The 21473-nt window shown below is 41.0% G+C and overlaps 2 protein-coding genes across 2 annotated transcripts in view; one reads left to right on the plus strand and one right to left on the minus strand.

Moving 5' to 3' along the window:
• The window catches only part of LOC306977721 (uncharacterized protein), a 101164-nt gene that overhangs the window by 41543 nt on the left and 38148 nt on the right, over positions 1-21473 (plus strand). The window lies entirely within an intron of this gene.
• On the minus strand, positions 3822-7378 carry LOC306978143 (uncharacterized protein; the record flags this gene model as incomplete). Its single annotated transcript, XM_079576631.1, has 3 exons — positions 3822-4089; positions 4200-4317; positions 4954-7378. The coding sequence occupies 3 exons, from the start codon at positions 7376-7378 to the stop codon at positions 3855-3857; spliced, it is 2778 nt and encodes a 925-aa protein (XP_079432757.1). The 3' UTR covers positions 3822-3854.

Here is a 21473-nt window from a genome sequence, read left to right on the forward strand (position 1 = left end):
TTTTCTCCCATAGCTGTGGTACGTTAACCCAGCCTCTCAGCCATGTCAGAAGTCAGGGGTCGCCATTGTTTGTCGATTAAGTGGAAACTACATCTTTTGAAAACCACTGATGGATCTCTCCTCGCTCGTTATCTCACTCCTTTTACCTCATTCATCAAATCCGGTCAATGCTCCTCTGACTTCCCACAATAGCCACTCGAAAAGGCTTCGGCCTGACTCCACTCGCGGCAAACTGCCAAGAACAAGCGGCGCGTATTGTTTTTCCTCTTGGAGCTTTGACTATAATTCGTCTTCTCCAGCTGGTTCAACACAGCTTGTGGCAAACCAGAACAACACACAGTTTACAGGGGGCCGCCGACCTCTGGACCTCTGGGGATGTCCGCTTTTAAAACCCCAGACGACTGAACGGACCGGGAACAAAGGCGCCGTTCACACCGGTGTTAAAAATAAGTAAGAGACTCAGACTGATTTGGATACAACGGAGTGGGTAAAGTCAGCAGGAGCAGACCAGTTTCATTCAAGTGGGGTTGCTTTGGTGTACCTTGGTCCTTTTTGTAATATTTGTGCAGATTGTCTCAGTTAAATATGAGTTCCCTTTAAACTTGCCAATGCTAGGGATACACATAATTAAAGCTATTACACGCAACAGCCTCATATTAAATCTCTTTCAATAAATGCTCCTACTCGGATTCTGAAACAAAATGAGAGTGAAAAAAAATATTAAAAGCACGTTTGGGTTAGTTTTTAGTTATTTATAGTTTCTACAATGGCAGTAGTATTTGACTTAGACCCGCCCTGGACAAAATGCTGGACATTTAGGGAGTCCCATTTGCAACATTAGCCTAGGTTTTTTTTAAAACCTTTCTACATGTTGTACTACTGTTCACTCATTGAACTGAAATCTGCTGTTTTGGTTTCATTCATAGGGCTGGGCGATATTGCCAAAATTTATATCTAAATATATTTATCTAAAAAAAAAAAATCCCCTATGTTTAACCAATTTTCTAAACTTTTCCCCAATTTTTACTATTTTTTTTAAAATACGTATATGTCTATTATATGTCTAATATATATCTATTTTTCCCTCAAACTTTTCCCACTTTTTCCACATTTCTTGACGATGGAGAAAAACTCGATCTTGTAAATTTGCATATCCTCCAAACAGCAATTTCGATATTATCTTATAGGCGATATATTGCCCACCTCTAGTTTGAATAACCTCCATATTAAATCTATCTCCTTCTTAAGTGCTTATAATGCTCTTCTCCACTTGCTGATGTCACAAGGTGCTGCTCCTCTAGTCCAGGCAGCTTCACCGTTTCACTCATTCATTACTTCATTGCTCATATAACTGTAGTATATTACTTGGTGCATTTGCCTATTTAAAAGAAGTTGATGGCTCAATCATAGAACATTGTTTACTGTTGCCCTCCTCTTGTTTGTGTCAATGTGGTTAAGTTACCACAAAAGAATGTGTCTCAAACAACCCCTGGCAAGTAAAGTGAGTGTTCTGAATGAGATTGTGGTTAAACTGTTTTGGGAAGTTATGTAGTTGCAATTAGATCTGTGATTTGTTTAGTTAAATCTAGTTCAGTGGGCACTTGTTCAACATCATTTAAAAAACTTGAATAAAAAGTAAACTAAGACAACATTTAGCACTCAATTACAACCTTTCAAATTGCTATTTTGCTATCAATGGTTTAATATTTCCTAATCAGTAGTTTTCTTTATTGATGTACTGCTTCATTTACATTTCTTTTATTTGCTAAAGCAATCTCCATACAAAAACAAAAAGCTCTGGTTCAATGTGTTAACCATGTAAGACCAGGAAGTGAACGTCCATGCACCAACGCATTCGGATTTCAGTACCTAAACTGCCTTCCACAAATATACTGCATAACATTTTAATTTATTAACAAGAAATAGCAAGTGCCCAAAAGTATTGACAGTTATATCTCTGCTATCTTTATTATTGATTAATTGATTAAGCACTAAGTATTAGCAGGTAACTGGCCATGGTTGTCGACAGGGTTGTCCCCCTTCTCCAGAACTGTTCGCACTTTCAAGAGAACAGCGATTTGTTAAACACATCTAGGAAGATTATCTTTTGAAAGACTTAAATAAAAAGTAAACTAATACAACATACAGCACTCTATTACAACCTTTCAAATTGCTTTTTTAATACGATTGCCGTTAGTCTTGCAGTCCCAGAATGAACAGTGAAGGAGGCTAGTATCTCTGTAAATAAAACACAGCACGAATAAACACGGTCTGTTGTAAACACTTCTTGCTGCGAACCCTCTGCCCACTCTTCCCAAAAGTCTTCCCAGGTTTACTTCTTATAAGGCTAGACTCACTGATAAGCTTCTTTTATTTTTCATTCCTCTATTGGACAGAGCAGCTCAGGGCTAAAGGCCAAATATTTGAGTCGCAGAGGTCGGTTCGAGCCAAGTCTGCTCCTCCAACACACACGAACGCAACGCCACGCTCCATTCACTTCTTATCTTCCATCTTAATGTGGGGCTCCGGCTCCAGTGGGGAACAGTAGCACCTTTGTCAAGCATTTTACCTCAACTCTACCTGGTTCCTTGGCTTCATCTGGAATGTTGCACATGACGGTATGACGTAATATACAAATTTATTATTTAATATCAATCATTCTTTGGCCATTTTAGGGAACATCTTAAAAAACTTCCATCAGAGGATATTCTAAACTAGGGGAAGATAAGGTCAAATCAGGGCTGAGCCAGGAATAAACCTTGAGAAGTCAAGGCTATCACTAATGAAGTAGTAAAACCATAACAATACGACGCAAAACTATAGGACTATTGAACTAAAGCAGCACCTGAACAAGGGAAATGTGAGAAGCAAGATGGTGAACTGATGAGGCCCATGTGCCACCAGTAATAATACCCTTACCACAGTTGTACAAATAAATTCCATATACTGCTGTCTTTCTAACGCACACTTTATCTCCACCCAAAAGCAACACCATACAAGAATCCAACCTCATAGTGTAAAAAAATGGTGTGGTCACAGAAGCCAAAAACAACACAGGGATGTGTTCACAGGGTAGTCAGATGAGAGTTTGTTGCTTTAGGTTTAGCTCAAATATATGAAATCCACATATGTCAAATCACATGATATGGATCTTGAGAGCGAGATTTTATTCCTGAGAAAGCGCAATTTAACAAATGACACATAGGAGAGCCAATGTAAACAATAGGGCTTAGATAAATCTCGAGGGAGAGCAGTGAATATTTGAATGATTCACATAAAGGTGTTCCTTAAAGTACTCCAGATGACAAGCTGCAGAATAAAAGTATCAAAATAATACTCCTTGCTTTCTGTGCTGTATTTATTTATTTATTTATACCGTGGATGTTTGTGGTTTAGGAATTGTATTTTCATCAATGAAAAATCCACATAAAAATAAAATATGTCACACGTTCAAAGAGATCATGGTCAATTGAATGACAATGTTTGACATAACAAGGGTTTACTATCTCCTAATCAAAATATGAATTGAGTAAGATAAGATAAGATAAGATGATACTTTATTGATCTCACAGATGGAGAAATTGCATAGTTTTCTTTATTGTTTGTACTGCATCATTTACATTTTCTTTTTTTGCTAAAGCAATCTCCTCCCAAACAAAAAGCCCGGTTCAATGTGTTTACCATGTGAGACGAGGAAGTGAAAGTCCATGCACTGGCACGTTCAGATTTCAGCACCTAAACTGCCTTCCACAAATATACTGTGTAACACTTTAAGTTATTAACAAAACAAAAAAACAAGTGCCCAAAAGTCTTGTCTGAGTGTCACATCTCTGCTATCTTTATTATTGTAAGCACTAAGCATTAGCAGGTCGCTGGTTATGGTTGTCGACAGGGTTGTCCCCATTCTCCAGAACTGTTCGCACTTTCTCCCAGAACAGCGCCTTGTTTCTGCGAGCCTGGCTCCAGCTCAGATACGTGCGGCTCCTCACCAACTTCCTGATGCGGTAAAACGGGCTCAGCTGATTGGACGAAAGCTCTTCCAAGAACAACAGGATCAACACATCCTTCTTTTCATCAAAAAGACGGAAACTGTTAAAAGAGAGAAGGCACACATGGGAGTATTAGGGCCTTTTGACAGTTTCAGTAATTGCAAAGTGTAACATTAATCTATAAATGATATAATGTTCAGTCAAATGTACCTGGCCATCTGTATTTCCCGTGAGCACCACTCGCTCTGCAGGTAGTGGCGGCTGATCACGCACAGAGTCTTCCTGCTGCTGTAGATGGCGTCTGTGATGTTCTCAATGATGGGTTTCCCTGAACACAGAGCACAATATATTTTAAACAGAGCACCGAGGGCTGTGCAATTAATCGAAATTCTATTACAATTTCGATTAATTCACTAACGATTACAATGTTAGCAGAATCAAAAATTATATTTTTTTTATTTAATTTTTTTTTTTTTTTTTGCAAAGCAGACTTGCATTATTTCATGGTGCTGGGATTATTTTCCCTTCGCATTACACGTGCCATGGCTCATGCTTTTGCCTGACACAAAAACAAACAGCGCTGTGTGATGATGTCATCAGGCCGCGCCGCTCAGTTTACTGGTGCAGGTGTGAGGGCTGGCCAGCAGGGGGCAGGTGTGAAACAGAGACCTCTCCTTAATCGAGGCATTCTTGAAATCATTTGTACTTTTATGACGGTTCAGAAAACAGAAACTATTTTATACAATTTTTATCAATAAATGTATAAATAAAATAAAGATTTTTTTTAAAGGCAACAAATAATCGTTTGAATAATCGTAATTTCAATTATGACTAAAATAATGGTGACTATTATTTTTTCAATAATCGAGCAGCCCTAAGAGCACCTTTTCCTAACTGCTGATGAACAGACTTCAAGTATATGAGGGCAAAATGCTGTATAAATAAAGTAATTGCTTTGTCATACCTGGCTCAAAGTCGCGGTGGTGCAGACACAGCCTCCATCCTTGTCGTCCCTCCAGCTCTGGCAGTAACTTGCGGAAAACAAACTCCTCATCGTGAACGTTGTAGGAGACAAATGCGTCGTACATGTGAGGACACCCCTCTCTCTTCTTTTTACTGTCATACAGATAAGCAAGTAGCAGATAGTAGCCATAGACGAGCTGCCAGCGCATAAAGTGATAGATGATCGATGAGAGCAGAGTGACAAGCACCAGAGCTGAGCTGCAGAGGAAGCAGAGAAGGGCAATGTCCTGCCAACACGACTGCACGTTAAAGCTTAGCAGGAAGTGTCCGTCACGGGACAAAGGAGAGGAGCATCTGTACTGAAAGCCATTGGCCACTTGCACCTGTTTGTTATGGACCGCCCACTCAATAAACCCGGCATTTGAGCAGTCACAGGTGAATGGATTTCCAGATAAGTCAAGATACTTCAATGAAGGCAATGCCCCAAAAACAGTCTCATTTATTGTTCTTAGTTTATTGTTGGTTAAGATCAATGTTTGTACTTTGGTCAGATTAGCTCCAGTGAGAAAATCCAGAGATTTGATGTTATTTTGAGACAAATCAAGAGTTTGTAATTCTGTGATTGGTTGAAAAAGCTCAGGGTGTGGGTTAAACTCAGCACAGTTGGTTATTTGAAGGTTTAGCAAGTGCGGAGTTTCCAAAAAGGCATCAGAAGGAGTGTAACAGCAGACTGCACACAGAGAAAATACTTTTAATTTGTTCATGTTGTGAAGACTATACAGTGCATGAGCAATACAAACATTTTTGTCAACTTCAAGAGTTAATTCCTGCAGGGAGGAAATATTAAAACTCATCGGCTCAGAAACAGTCATTTCTTTGTCTCTCGAAATGAACAGAGTGAAACGTTGCAGTTTTTCCAAACCTTCAAAAACACACCCACTTTGGAAACTTTGAGAAAAAGTCAGTGTTTTCAGAATCGAAAGTCTCTCAAAAACACCATTTTCTACTTTAGTTGCTGATTTGGATGTTACCTTGAGATCGGTGAGAAATGTCATTTTATCAAAGGTGCCTTTCTGGACCAAACCCAGATAGTTTTCATTAGCGTTCAGTCTGACCAAACTGGGGAAAGTGGAGCCAAATGTATAATCTAATTGAGATAGAAGATTCCTTTCTATGAAAAGAACTTTTAGATATTTCAGATCTTTAAACACACACTCTTTTAGTTTTGAAATTTGATTAACATTTAGGTTTATTTCCCGTAATAATGGCAGATTTAAAAAGTCTGGACATTGAAGTTTTGTGATTCGGTTTGATTGAAAGGACAGATGTGTGAGCGAGGACATGTTTCTTATGGCCACTGGGATTCGGGACAGTTTATTTGACTCTATCTCCAGATGAGTTAGTCGTGTCATTGTTCGAAGGGAGGACTCTGATAAATCGCTCAGTGCATTTGAGAAAAAAGTAAGTTTCCTCAGATTAACACAGGAGCGTAGGAAAGTGTCATCCAATATCGATATGTTTCTAAAAGATAACTTCAACTTCTGTAAAGATCTAACACCGCAAGCCGCGTCCAACACTCTTTGCTCAAACGAATTACCAAAAGCTGTTAGTTCAAGATGCTCCACTGAATCAACACTTCGCAAAATGGTTTCATATGTCTCAGTGGTCAGTTTCGCCAGATCTAATTTCAAATGCTTCAGACTTTTTAAAACAGATTTGTTCGACACATCCCATTCAAAATTGGGTCCGCTGAAGGACAGAACAAGATATTTTAACTGAGGCAAAACATCCGAGTGAAGGCTGAACTTTTTCATGCTTTCTGGGTCAAATTTCAGCTTCGTCAGGTTCAGAAGAGGAAACGGCAAAAGTTCAGCTTCAAAAGAGTCTATATTAATATCTAAAGTCTTCAGTGACGGAGTGTGTGAAAATATGTTGATCAAGGTTGTGTTTTTGTAAGTGTTATACATGATTAGTTCTTGGAGGTTTTTCAAAGGCTCAAATGCAAACTTTGAAATGAACTTTATTGGGTTACTATATAAATCAAGACGTAGCAAGTTGGACAGTCCCTTAAACGTGTTGTCAGTCAGGTGTTTGAGATTGTTTGCCTTCATATTCAGCTCAGTTAAAGCTGATAGATCTGAAAAAGCCCAGTCCTCGATATCGGAAAGACCATTATTGCTTATGAATAGAGTCTCAAGTCTAGTGAAGCCAGTCAGGTCTGTCAGTCGGATTTTATCTATTCGATTTCTATGGAGGGATATGTAAGTGGCAGTTTTGGGTAAACCAGGGGGTATGGTGGTTAACCTACTGTTCTCACAGAAAAGTATGTCTTGATCATTGATGTCAGCTGTGCAGTTTGTTACAGAGTAAAACAGTGACGGACGAGACAGAAGCAGAAAAATCACAAGTGAGAAAAGAGAGTTCATCCTGTGACTTGTTCCTGTTAAAGACAGAAAGGCAATGGAAGTTTGTAGTCTCCAATTATCTACGCTCAGGCATTTTAGAGTCTATATCTTTCAGTGTCATGGCCAACAACTATATTCAAAGTGTATATTTGTAACCCAGTGGCTGTATGAGTGGTCAGCATGATGTCTTTCCATTACAGTTGTCTCTGGGATGCTCCAGAATCAACTGTTTGGAAGGTTTTCACTGCGGATGGACCCTCTCACAAGAAAACCTACAAAACAATTGATCTCGGAGCATTGTTGAGACCATCGTGACACAAAGTACAGGCGCCATGCTGACCACTCATACAGCCACTGGGTTACTACAAGGTAAAATAGGCACAAATGACAACTTTTTGTAGCACATAAAAAGTTGCATAATGCACTTTTCACACAGACCTGAACTTATCTCAATGTTCAAAAGCACCACAACAAAGGGAGAGCAATGTGGTTCTGCAAGCTTGACTGTACATCTTTCAACAAGTTTAAACTACTCATATTCTAAATCTTCTTAAATCTTCCCTTTGTTTAGTCTTTGTTTAGTTTAGTTTTTTGAAGAAAAGCTACTCACCACTGCTGCTCGATGACTGAGAGGAAATAAGAGTGTCAGGGCTGTACACATACACTGAACTGTTCCCGTCTCAATGCTGAGGGTTTGCTGCTCCAACACTTTGCTGAATGTCTCTCACCGCTCTTCAAACCCTTTCAGCCCGACCATTAAACACAGTTAAAGTACAAAACAGGATAGATATAGATACATTAGTGCAGTTATTACCTATTCTTGACCATGAATAGAATTGAAAACAGGTTTTGTCGCATTTCTAAGCTGCATAGAATTGAGCTGTTTGTTTAAAAAAAAACTTCTGACTCACTTCTGTGTGGTGAAGTTCAGGCTCCAGAGATGAAGAGGAACTGAGAAAGTCTTGAGAGCATTTGAAATGCGCTCTTGTAAAAATAGCAGAAAGCATTTGCATACAATGAGAAGTTCCTCAGTGCAGTAATATGTTAACAATACTGTGCCTGCTAAAGCCTATTCAAGCTCTGTCTAGTCTCCACTGTTGTCAGAAAAGGGTGATACAAATAATATTTTGGCCTGTAGGCTTGGTATGATGTGGGACAGTTCAGTTCTCAATGGGGTGAAGCGTGGGAGTAACACAGTATTTATTTTATTTAGCGTAATATATAAAAAACGGTTAAACACTGTAATTTCTGTTAGCTATGCAATGTACTTCCTGTCCCCTATCTTTTACATTCACGGTTAGCAGGGCAAATGAAGAGATAACGAAGAGATAGCTAACGATTTGGTAAAGGACAGCGAGTTACTGGACATGCTAGTGCTACAAACATCAATCCTGCTCCAAAGGAAACACCAGTGGTCGTAAGGGCGGAGCTTTTATCTTGCGAGCTAAAGGCTAGTGTTAAATAATTACAATATAACATGTAAACAGGCTCATTCAAAACGTTGCACTAGTTTTATTTTTTATTTTGTCTTAGCCTCAAGACATAAACCCCCACCATTATGAACTGTGCATATAGCCCATTTACAGTATAAAAGTATGCAGAGGTCATTTTTACTGTAGACTATTGTGATTTCTACAGTAATACATAGACTATTGTGATTCTGTACATCATAAAACATGAAATAGTGGCATTATGGGGGAAGTAAGTAAAATCTCTCGACAAACAAAGCCTGCACTACTTATTGTATCCGCAACATCGACTTGAAGCTTAAAGCCTTTGAAAAGTTGATCCAGCCTGATTTGTCCACAGGAAGTCTTTTCCGCTGTGTACTTGAGCACACATTAGCAGGACAGTAGAGAGTGAGACCACCAGCCAAGAAGAAACCGGGCCGCCTCAGTGCCACATAAACACCCCCCGTCCCAAACAGGAATCCTGGACCGAAGGCAAGAATGTTACCCCTCACCAGCCTTACCCCCGGCTTTACCTGTCCCATATAAAGAGCCCGTTGTACTATGAGGCAGCGGAATTATAAGAAATTCACTCTTTTTCTACTTATGTCTCTAACTAAAACGTAAGGAGAGACACTGTAGGTGAATAGGGAAACTTTTTACATTTAGATATATCACATTTAAAGGATCTGTATCATGCTCTTTTAGCCGTTCCAAAGTAAAGTATAGGCATTTATATGATACATTGTACCTCTACCACTATGGAGCACTCATTTTTGTGATAATATAAGTATTTTCTGGAGGTACTTTTCAAACCCGAAAGACAAAACGCTTGGATTCAGTTAACTCCGCCCCTTCTACCCAAGTTGATATAGCTGATGCAACTTTTGCAGTAGTAGAAATATAAATATCACAGCAAAAAAGTTACTTCACAATGCAGTTATAAGGAGTTGACATCTGCAACACAGCTTCATAAATGGCTAACACACGTTTTGACTCACCACCACTCTGGCCGCTCCATCATGGCTGGTTATAAGAGTAAATCCACTTTGATTCTGGCGAAGGTTCAACAAACATCCATCAGTGAAGTGACGGTCACAGAAAAACGCTATTTTGGCTGATCGTCGCTGAATCCAATTCCAACTTCTTCTTCCATGACATTATCATTTGGTAAGAAAAAAGAACAGGCGTGTCCAGAGTAGGTTAGAAAGAGCTCCTTCTTCACAACTTTCGGTGCAAACATGACATCTGTTCAGGGGGTGCGTTTGTTTTCTCTGCAGGGGCAGCACGGACACCTCGGACACTTTTTTTTCCTTTCTTACGACAGAAATAGTGGAAAAGGCTATTTTATACATTAAAATCAGGCCGTAAGGCATTACATTACAGACGTCAGGCTCTTCCTGTTTGACACTATGACGTAAAAAACTCAGTCAGTCGTTTACCAGAGAGAGAGCAGGATTCAGGAGGATTGCTGTGAACTGCGAGAAAGAAGCCAAAAAACAATGGCATAATAGCATAACAACATGGTTTAAAGACCCAAAAAGTCGATTTTGCATGATATAGGATCTTTAAACTTGCTGTACATTATTGGCATAAATACTAGAAAATCATGTATTGCAAGTTTTCTGTCATTTCATGTTTTTTAGGCGTTTCTCTGCTTAAAATGAAAACAAAGATCCCATGCTTTTGGCAACAAAATCTGAATAATGGATCAAGCCATGGTTTAAATGTATGTCTTTTTTGTTGACACGTTATGGCTTTGTTAGAGGGGATTTTGGATATTGTGTTAATAATAATAAGTCAAGTCAATAAATCAGGTTAAGAATTAGATCAATCCCTGTGACGAAGCCTTCACCTTCAGAATCTGTGCAGTTATTAAACATACTGTGAAGATTAGGTATTGTTTGTGTTTCCAGGTGAAAGTTACATGTTAAGAGACCAATGTGGCCCAAAACCTGAACATTTAAAAACAAAAGATTTGCCTGTAGTGTCTCCCTTTCTCTTCCTTGTATACGAATTTGGACCAAGTAATTTCTGCTGCCAGATTGAGGCTTCACGTCACCCTGGCCTCGAAGAAAATTGGCAAAATCCAATCTGGTAGCTGCCAGTGCTTGACAACGTAATATTTCACGTAATGCCTGGTACATGCACACTGCAGCGCCAAGGGAATTAGCTCTGAGGTCAACAAAATGCATCTCAAAACCCTGAGCGTTTGTAGCAGAAAATTGCAAACACAGTCTAAAACCCCTCTCCTTGCATAAATTACGTTCCTGTTTGCCATGTGCGAATGATTCCTCTTGGTTTGCAGCTGGCAGTTGTAAACGTTATGCAGCCAGATGATTTCATTGTGGTGGGTTCGGCACTTGGCACAAGAGTTGGCAGGGAGTGTGGAGATGGCGTTCGAGATTAACAACAAACAAAGAGGTGTGGCGCGTTGGCATAGACTTCAAAGATGCACTTGGCACAAGAAGCAGATGCTGAGATTGACGGTGAAATGTACTGCCAGGATATGAGCTGGTCGTGACCCAAAAAGATGCCAAAAAAGAAGTGAAAAAAAAACTCTTAATGTGTGGGTCATGTTTTTCGTTGGTGTTTGCCATCAAGGTTGACACGCAGTCTGTCTCCCTGTGAGCAGTGGCTTTTGCAAATGTTTTGCAAGGATACAGGGAGCCTTGGCTGGGTGAAGGTCAGGGTTAGAATATGGATGTGGGATCAGAGGTATCAGAGAATATCCATCTATCCATCTATCCTCTTCCATTTGTCCGTTTCCAGGTCATGGCACCAGCCCCTTATGGCCCTTCCTGCAGGTGGTGGGTCCACAGAAGGACATCCTCATGATTTTAACCGGGCCTGTTGGTCTCTCAAAAGGGGCTTCTGAACCGCTCTATGTCTGACCCGTCACCTAGGACCTGGTTGCCATGGGAGACCCTACCAGGGGCACAAAGCCCCCGACAACAGAGCCCCCAGGATCATTCGGGTGCTCAAACCCCTCCACCACGTTAAGATGGAAGTTCCAGGAGGGGTATCAGGGAATATGGGGAATAATAATAATAATGCATTGGTTTTTCTGGACACTCAAAGATGCTTTACATTGTACTATTCATTCACTCCATACTCGGTGGTGGTAAACTACTATTGTAGCCACAGCTGCCCTGGGGTAGACTGACGGAGGCGAGGCAACCAGTCTGCGCCATTGGCCCCTCCAACCACCACCAACCACTCACTCACTCACTCACTCACTCACTACATGCGCTAGGCTTCCTGGTGTTGCCAAACGGTCTCCCATCCAAGTACCGACCAGGCCCTTCCTGCTTAGCTTCCCAGGTCTGACAGGATTGGGCAAAGCAAAGCGGCGCTGCTCTGACTCGGATGCTTTTCTCCAAACCCAAGGTGGAAGTCCCGCTGTTCCCCCATCTTTAGAGTAGGCCTGTCACAATATCAAATTTGAAGTTCGATATATTGAGGCAGGAAATTATCCTGTTTAGGAAACCATCAGTTTAGAAAAGGTTAAATGATATTATTGACCGACCTATTGACTATTATTGACTAACAATACTAGATACTGTCAATTCTCAGGCACAAAAATAAAAGCGCACCATCATATCCTAAAATACCACACCAGTAAAGTCATTCTGAATGTACTATACTTGTTTCTGATGTGTGAAGGGAAGTCCAATAGAGAAGTCTCTAGCAAAAGGTGTCAGAAAAGTTGGTCTCTAAATTGCAGCAGGAATGACATCACAGTCCGTTTCTGTGTGAACGTACACACACTCATCTTCAATCTTTGGTCCAGTAGTATCTGTGATGTGACGATAGACTGACATGACTGTGGGAACAACACTTGCACAGCATCTCCTAAATACCATCAAACCTCTTCGAAACTGATGGTTCGTCTAATGACCGCATGAAGCATTTACTTGGTCCCAGAGCAGGATAACTGCATATATCGTTCCATCGTACAAATCACCTCTGTGGGACATGATTCACACATTCATGGATAGTACCTGATGCCAAAGTCCCTCTCTGTGAGTTCTTGTAAGCTATCTGGAACAAGGGGAATCAGTTGTCCCAATAGATATAATATAATCAAGATGAGCGGGTCCCCTTCAGCCTCATTCATTGTTAAGGTTTCTGAGTCCTGTGTGAAACTGAATGGCCGCTCTGTCTCCTCCTGTTCCTTAAAAGGGCCAAAAGGCGGGAAGCCCTGCACTCGGAGCCTCCACAGAGCTCCAGAACTTGATTGACAGGCTCTGGAGCCAGTCAATGTACTGAAAATGCTTCCAATGTTCGGGCTTTTAAACAAAAACCAGCATGGTTAAAAATGTTTCACCTACCACAGCATTGTCACATGGGTCATAGCGATTTTTAGAAAAAGAAAAACTCTTTGGAGCCAGGCTTTTAAACCGTTCTTGGGATGTTTGAAGTCTCATTATATCAATGCTCCCAAATGTCTCTTGGAGTCGACCCTGGCCACCAGGGGGTGGTATTACAGCAATGTCAGCTCCCCACCAGAAGGACCACAGAGAAGCACGGTCCTCGCCCATTGGTTGTCTCTTTGGTCCTGCACTAAGTTGAAGTCCATTTTGGACAATGTAGCGGCATAGTTTGTCTAAAAACCAGGATAAAACAATATCGGTCAACAAAAACTACCCAACGAGCCCCTCTCCTCACCCCCTGCCCGTGAGTGTGCACCTTTCACACCTCGGTACCTGCCCGCACACACGCACCTACGCACCTACACCATGTAATACTCATGCTCTCCACACGAGGGCTGCAGAAACACAATGCCCGCACCACAGCTACATGTCTGTCTTCTATAGACACTATCCATAACTGTTGCAAACCTTTCCCTGGTGGCCTCACACATGTCACTGTCCTGACACTGTACTTCAGCGCAAACATGAGCAGTGGGGACGGTTTGGTGCTAAAAAAAAAGCCTATAAACAATATTTCTTCCAACTCAGCTTTTATAGAGGGAGTTTCCATATTCATGTGTCTCACAAATGGACCGGCAGTAAAGCATTGCTGACCACAGACCTCCCTGTGTCCAATCACCCAGTTGGCCAGTTACTTCCGATCGTCTAACACGCTCCTCTTGCACCAGATTTGTGGTCTTTGTTTTTCGCTGAAACACGCCCTTGTTTTGAACAGCTCTCACTTTGATTTTTCCCTCTCCACCATGAAAGCTTGGCAACAGGCCCAGGTCCACTTACAGATGTTGTTGGTTACGGCACGTTGAAAGTGAGATTTCTTCGGATGGGGCCGAAAGATCATTTTGAATGGTGTGAACCTGGATCCCGGCAATAATTGGTTGCCTTGGAAACGCCAGATGCTTTCCCTAACCCCTCTCTGAGCTCTGTGAGATTGTTGTTTTATTATAAATCAATCAGAAAGAGAGAAAAGCCTTTGAAAAGTTCTTTATATGTCACCAGCATCGGCCGACTTCCGACATCCCAGTCAGGAAGATTCTGCCCATGTCGAAGTGCCTCCTTTTTTACCAGAAATCCTCATTTTATGTATTTGTTTTGACAATAAAAAGTAATAGCTCAAATCTGTTTCATTTTTAAGTTTTACGCGCTTAGCTTAGATGAGAGGGCAGATGGGGACATGGCTGGAGTTTGCTTGATTCACTTTTGGCACTGACTGACTTTGTGAAGCCGGCGGTTGCCAAGTGGATAACAGCTTACATAGTCACAGATTTTTGGATGTAAAGCTAAAGAGCTCAATTAGCGCAGGCAGGAGTTTGTTTTATTTAGGTCATATCAGGCTCATTATTAGACTCCGGGGAAAATGTAAGAAATTGGAAGTTTAAACATATAAATATCAGGGGATGTTGGAAACTTGGAAACTTTTTTTTATTTCTAAGATCTTGGCTCTAGTTTGGTCCCTCCCTCTGAGCACTGCTGTCTCTTTGCCCACCGAGGATAATTTTCTAATATAAATTCTCCAAAAACCAAGAGCAATGATGCATTTCAAAGTATAGTTTGTCATCTCGTAATTGCTACACGCATTTTAAACTTGAAGCATGAGTCGTTTCTGCTGATGCTTGCATTTCCAAAGCCCGTGTAAAAAGCTTCCCCCTGTCTTTCAATTGACTTGACATTGTGAACATCCCATGTGCAGCACTCTACACTCACCATGGTTCATACGTGCAGTCATTTCAAAGGACATGAATCTAATTTATTGCATCTACAGTCGGCCTGTTTACCTCGGAGCAAACACTTTACAAAAATGAGGTGTTGATGTCTCCCACAAATGAGCACACATTTGGCTTTGTTCCAGAGCGAAGGGTGACCCGCATGAACAAGCCATTCATTCCCTCATAACCCACCTGCTTCAGCTCGTGAGGCCACAAAGGCAGGTTCATTTTATGGGCTAATTAGCTGTGTCGTGTTGATGTAATGCCTGTAGCACAGTAAGAGCAGAAAGAGCCACATTAGACGCAAATGGCTTCAGTCCGTGTGAATGATAATGTGTATCATTTATTTCTATTGTCCGCTCTCAAGGTTACAGACGGGGAGCTCTTTGTACAGTGATGGTTGGAAGAGCTGTCGTTCTGAAATGAAGAATAATCAGCTAATTTAGGCTTCATTTAAATGCAAATGGGTCTGTGCTGTAAACTCTACAGTACACCACACTATTGAACCATCCCAAAAAGTGAACTCATTTTAAGGAAACGATTTAGAAGAGCAGCTCTATTTTCCAAATCTAATAATTTCAAAGATACTCCAAACACACGCTCACTATCAACAAGCTCCTATGTAGCTTTTTAGGTGAAAAAGACTTGATATTTGCATGTATTTAGTGACTAAGTGGCGTTATGGGTGCAGCCTGGCACCCTTGCTTTCCCTCACAGTGGCCTTTATGACGCTCCAGAATCAATTGTTTTTAGGTTTCTGGCCCGTTTCTGGTACGAACCCCTAAAAATAATCGATCCTGGAGGGTCATAGAGGCCACTGTGAGGGAAAGCAAAGGTGCCAGGCTGCACCCATAACGCCACTGAGTCAAATGCGCGCAAATATTACTTTTTTTTACCTAAAAAGTTGCATAGTGAACCTTTAATGTATGTTTGCTTGTGTCCATTGTTGTTTTAATTTCTTTAATTAACCTCTTCACCAACATCTGAACCGAATACATTTTCTCCAGTTTGGCTTTACCCAAATCAAAAAATCTTCAAAAAAAAAAGCATCAAAATAGGGTCGAAAGCACAACGGAATAGCAACAATAACACAAAGAAAAAGGGACAAAAGCGCAATGTCAAAAACACAACAAAAAGACAAAAAAAAAGACTGAATAAGAAATAAAAAGACTACTAAAAAGCAACAAAACTACGACAAAAACGCTTCAAATATGAAAGATGAAAATGCACTGGAAAAGCAACAATAATACAATAAAAAAGTGACAAAAACACTGCAAAAATGTGACATAAAAGGGGACACAAAAGTGACCATGAAAAGCAGTGAAAAAGCAACAAAAGCATGGCAAAAAACCCCTGTGAAAACAAGATAAAAATGTGACAAAAACGCTGTGACAATACAAAAAAAATAAAAACGTTCTCTAGGTCGTAGCTTTCAAACGAGGCTGTAAGCTCAAGGGGCTTTTAGATTTGGGTAACGCTGAACAGGAGAAAATGCGCTCTGTAAATAAAAACCAGGTCAAATCTGAACAAGCATCATTGACTTGACGTGCAGTCGTCAGCGGTGAGTTCAGACAGAGTCGACTTTCTCCACATGTGTTGCCACTGAGACGCAGCGTGTGCTGATTAATCCAAATTTGCTACTTTTTACCAAATTATTCAAAGATGAGTCTGAATTGTGCCTCTCCCGCTCGGTTCCCATGTGCTAAATCTCCCTGTCGCCGCTGCTTCTGCACGTGTGGCTCAGCTGCTTCACATACTGCTGCATTAGGCATTGGCAAACGCCGCGTAATTGTTCGTACCCTCTGGGATCTATAAAGGATTCGAGATACACCGCAAATTGTCTGTTTTGGATTGAAACGCACCGTATTGAACAAACGTGGTAGTGTCTGCTGATATTGGGGACATTTTCTGTGTGGTCGACCAGCTGAGTTGTTAGCATTCTTATCTCAGTAGGAAGGTCTCAGGTTCAGTTCCCTGCAGGTTGGGCCCATTAAAGACTATACTACTTCTTGTATGTTGTTACCTCATCATATTTTCACCCAGTTTTGCAGGTTTCAAAGCTTTGTAGTTACAGAAAGATCAATTGGATACAGTTTATGTATGCTTCTGTCTTGATTTGAAGCCCTGGTTTTCAGTTTAAGCAAGATTTCTAGCAGATTAAAGGGATATTTCAGGCTTTTTGACAAAGGGACTTATTTCCTAGTTATCCAGAGTGTTGCTGATTATTGGAGATATTTTTTTTGTAATTCATGCAGTTCTTATATTTGAAGAGGTCCGTGGCGCTAGGCTAGCGCATTTCTATGGTATCAGCTAGCCTGCATTAAAAACAGTCTGACCCGCTCCACAGTGCACCTGAGGCAAATCACTTATAACACCAGACTAACCATATAAATGTCTGTGTCGATAGAATAATTTTTGGAACATAACTGACCTGCATCACATGAATGATCGCATTTTGAGGGACTATTTTCTAGCAGATCACTCCGCCGCTGCATAGCTTATACTGACACGAAGCTGATGCTGCTCAAATATAAGTTCTTTTAAATGCAAAATGGTTAAAATTATTCTATCGACACAGACATTTATATAGTTAGTCTGGCGTTATAAGCGATTTGCCTCGGGTGCACTCTTCTGGGGTCAGACTATTTTTAATGCAGGCTACAAGTTACCATAGACATGCACTAGCCTAGCGCCACGTAGTTCTTCAACTATAAGAACTGCATGAATTACAAAAAACAAATCTCCCGAAATCAGCAACACTCTGGATAACTAGGAAATGAGGCCCTATGTCAAAAATCCTGAAATATCCCTTTAAAGACTATACTACTTCTTGTATGTTGTTACCTCATCATCTTTTCACTCAGTTTTGAAGGTTTCAAGGCTTTGTAGTTACTTAAAGATCAATTGGTTACAGTTTATTTATGCTTCTGTCTTGATTTGAAGCCCTGGTTTTCAGTCTAAGCAAGATTTCTAGCAGATTAAGGCTAATTCTCGACCTGGTTTAGGCCCGCTCCAGTCCTAGCACTGGTATGGTCCTGGTGTGTTTAGTGAGGCAAAGATGGCCTGTTCCCTCCTGTGCTCTGGGACCCTCTGACGTCCATTATTTTCTTATCTAAGCCTGAGTATCACATTCCTGGCGTCGATGACCTCCGCAGGTGCAGCTCATTCCTCAGGTACAAAAGCAGCCCACATCCCGTCCACAGCACAGTCGGAGGGGCTCAGGAGGAGCAAAGGGGCTCTTATAGGAAAACAGACCTAGAGAATGAACAGTGGTTACTTTATGGGGTGAGCTGGAGTCTTTTGAAACGTGTGAGTCTCTCGAAAATGCATTTACCGTTTAGTCGGCTCCGCTGAGAGGAGAGAAAATAGCAACAAACTGGAGAATTCTTTAGTGGAAAAACAATATTCCACATAGATCTGACTTTATTACAGACGACACTCCCTAAATCAGAGTCTGTGGATTTAACCAGAGCTAAATGTTGTTAGTGCTGCAGCGTGGAGCGTCTGCATTGTTTACAAGATACAGGCTAATGTTGCTAATGTTGCTAATGTTGCTAACTAGCCGCTTACTCGCGGTTAACAGTTCTGCCGATTCTTATGTTGTTTCATGCCCAGGGGCTTATTCATCTGAAAAACTATACCAGTGACTAAAAGTCCTCAGAAAGTCCAAATTTAAGAGATACAGCACATATTGAGCCAAAATGAGCTGCAGCAAAACAATGAAAACACTGTAGCTACTCGCTAAGTTGCTACAAACACACGAGAAAATCCACACGGAGATGAAGTAAAGACGAAAAGAGACCATTTATATGCCATGAATTGTGCCCGCCCCTTTTCTCCTATGTGTTAACATGGGACTGGAGAAGTCACTAAACGAAACAAAGCCGTTTTTCGGCCGCGCTGAGAAACGCTGCAGTGTTGACATGTTGGTGCAAATGAACATTGGCCATTTTACACAAATCAATCGACTAAACATCAGATTTGAGCTGAGAATATTTTCCCTCGTTCTCCGTTAAAACGAACGGGCTTCGCGCTCGACCGGAAGTGTCTGGACAACGGAAGTGCAGAGACAACGCAAAAAGTGGCAAAAGTGGGCGGGGCGGAATAAGGTGAATACTATTGTTAAACAAAAATAGATAAATGAATAAAGCAAAGACTTTGAGGAGCTTTTGGACATGAGCTGTTCTGTCTATGATGGACAGAGGAATAAAAATTAAAAATAAATAAATAAAATGTACAATTTGGATATAACTTCTCTTAAAAGAAGCTTTACTTAAAGGGGCTAGATGCAAGTTCGCCATTTTATACTCAGTACTGCCACCTCAGGTCATACGTGTAACTGCACCTTCTAACTAAGCTCCTGCATGACGGCACTTCAGACCCGAAGTAACACCTTTGCAGTTGTGGTGAACAGGTCTGGGCTCATTCTACACATTAGCACATGGCTGGAACATGTAGGTTGAGGAAAATACATAATTTTAACATTTCTAAACTCCGTATAGTCCCTTTAAAGGAATAGGCCACCGTTTTTACATACTAAAATATGTTCTTACCTCACTTTAGCCGTGTTAATATATCCCCGTCTGGTCTTTGTCCGTGCGCTCTGTCACGCAAACGGAGCACATACGCAGCCTCTCCCACATGTCACATAGCTCCAAAAAAGCTCACGATAGAAGCTACCAAGCTCTTCCACGTGTTCCCTATTTAAATAAAGTTACGTGAAGTGTTTTCATGCGAAGTATATTTACACAGAAATGTAACATGTCGATTTTATAAGCAAATAAAAAGGGGGACTATATTGTGAGGCGTAATGATACGAGGAGCAAAACGTCCGCGCAGTAACTCCTAAAGGTTATTGACGGAAGTGAGCGGGGGAAGTCTTTAGGAGTTACTACGCGGACGCTGTGCTCCTCGTATCATTACGCCTCACAATATAGTCCCCCTTTTTATTTGCTTATAAAATCGACATGTTACATTTCTGTGTAAATATACTTCGCATGAAAACACTTCACGTAACTTTATTTAAATAGGGAACACGTGGAAGAGCTTGGTAGCTTCTATCGTGAGCTTTTTCGGAGCTATGTGACATGTGGGAGAGGCTGCGTATGTGCTCCGTTTGCCTGGCAGAGCGCACGGACAAAGACCAGACGGGGATATATTAACACGTCTAAAGTGAGGTAAGAACATATTTTAGTATGTAAAAACGGTGGCCTATTCCTTTAAGGAAATGTAAATGAGTAAATTAACTAATCACTGACCAGCATGCTGTGAAAAAGTCAGTCTACAAACCGTCTATTCACTTCAAAAAGTATGTTGAAGAAAATGCCTTGTTCTCGTATCATTGAGGCAGTACAACTCTGTGTCCATATACCGTTGTTGTTGTTGCCATAATCACAGAAACTGCTTGCTGCCTTTGTATACTTTAGTTTTACGTTAACAATGTGCAAATGTTTGAACCTTTGCACAACCACCACACTTTGAGCCTAATTTAACGTGAATAACCCTGTGTATGAGTGGTTTGGCCCGAGGTCTGTTTTCCCCTAAACAATGCACAAATCCCTTCTTATTTCCCCTGACATCATTTTAAAGAGCGTCCATTGAGCGCTGAGCTAAGCGTGCTCCTGCTTTGATCACAGCAGTGGCGTTAGCATTTAGCCTGCCCTCTGTTGAATGACCTGACACATTAGCTCCGGCGCTAACAGACGTCCTTTGTGCTGCAAGAGGCAGTCTGCACTCTCTCACCTGGACGCCTGAAGAGTTGTACACAGCGCAAATGGAGCTGACGTGTGGTCCCTGCAATTACCTCAAGCTTCTACCGATAACCAACACATAATATGATAGCGGACCTGTCAGTCACATGAGGAGGGTTTGAAGGAAACAGCTTTGTCCCAAAACCAAAAACGTGTTAGCTAAGCCTTGACTAATCTGGCATTGAAAGAGGGGGATCTAGAAAGGCAATATATTTGGAAGTTGTGAGTCTTTTCAACACACTGTCTTAAAGTTTGTAAGAGATTGTGTGTAGACAAAATGTGTCATCTGCATTTGAACACCCAGGGACCTTCCTCCAGGTCTTGAAACAGAACCTTGGTCAGGTGGATTAGGCTATTGTGCATGACCTAAAGGAAACACACAAGAACATGCAAATTCAATACAAAAACTCTTCAAGTCTTGGAATTGAACTCGGAGAATTACATCTTGGTTTAGTTAAGACCAGTTTTGCTGAATTTCTCTTAAGATTTGACACACGCAATATTAGGCTCTCAAGCAGAGATGTTAGAATGAAGCTAAAGGCAACAAACAGCTGCCAGACAAGGTTTGCAGTGAAGACAATTGGTGAAATGGAATGATCAGAATAACTTAAGTAAAACAGTCTGGACTTTGGAAACACAAAGTAGCATCACCTCATGACATCAGCAGGTGGTGAGAAAATGTTTTAGGCCTTGAGAGGTCTACAAATTGAATATGCATGTACAGGTAGGCTGCATGAATGAAGAAAAAACAAAATGGCTGCTAGGACAGAAAAAGAAAC

Source organism: Gobius niger (genome assembly GCF_951799975.1).
Source record: "Gobius niger genome assembly, chromosome: 18".
In the NCBI taxonomy this organism is placed as follows: Eukaryota; Metazoa; Chordata; class Actinopteri; order Gobiiformes; family Gobiidae; genus Gobius; species Gobius niger.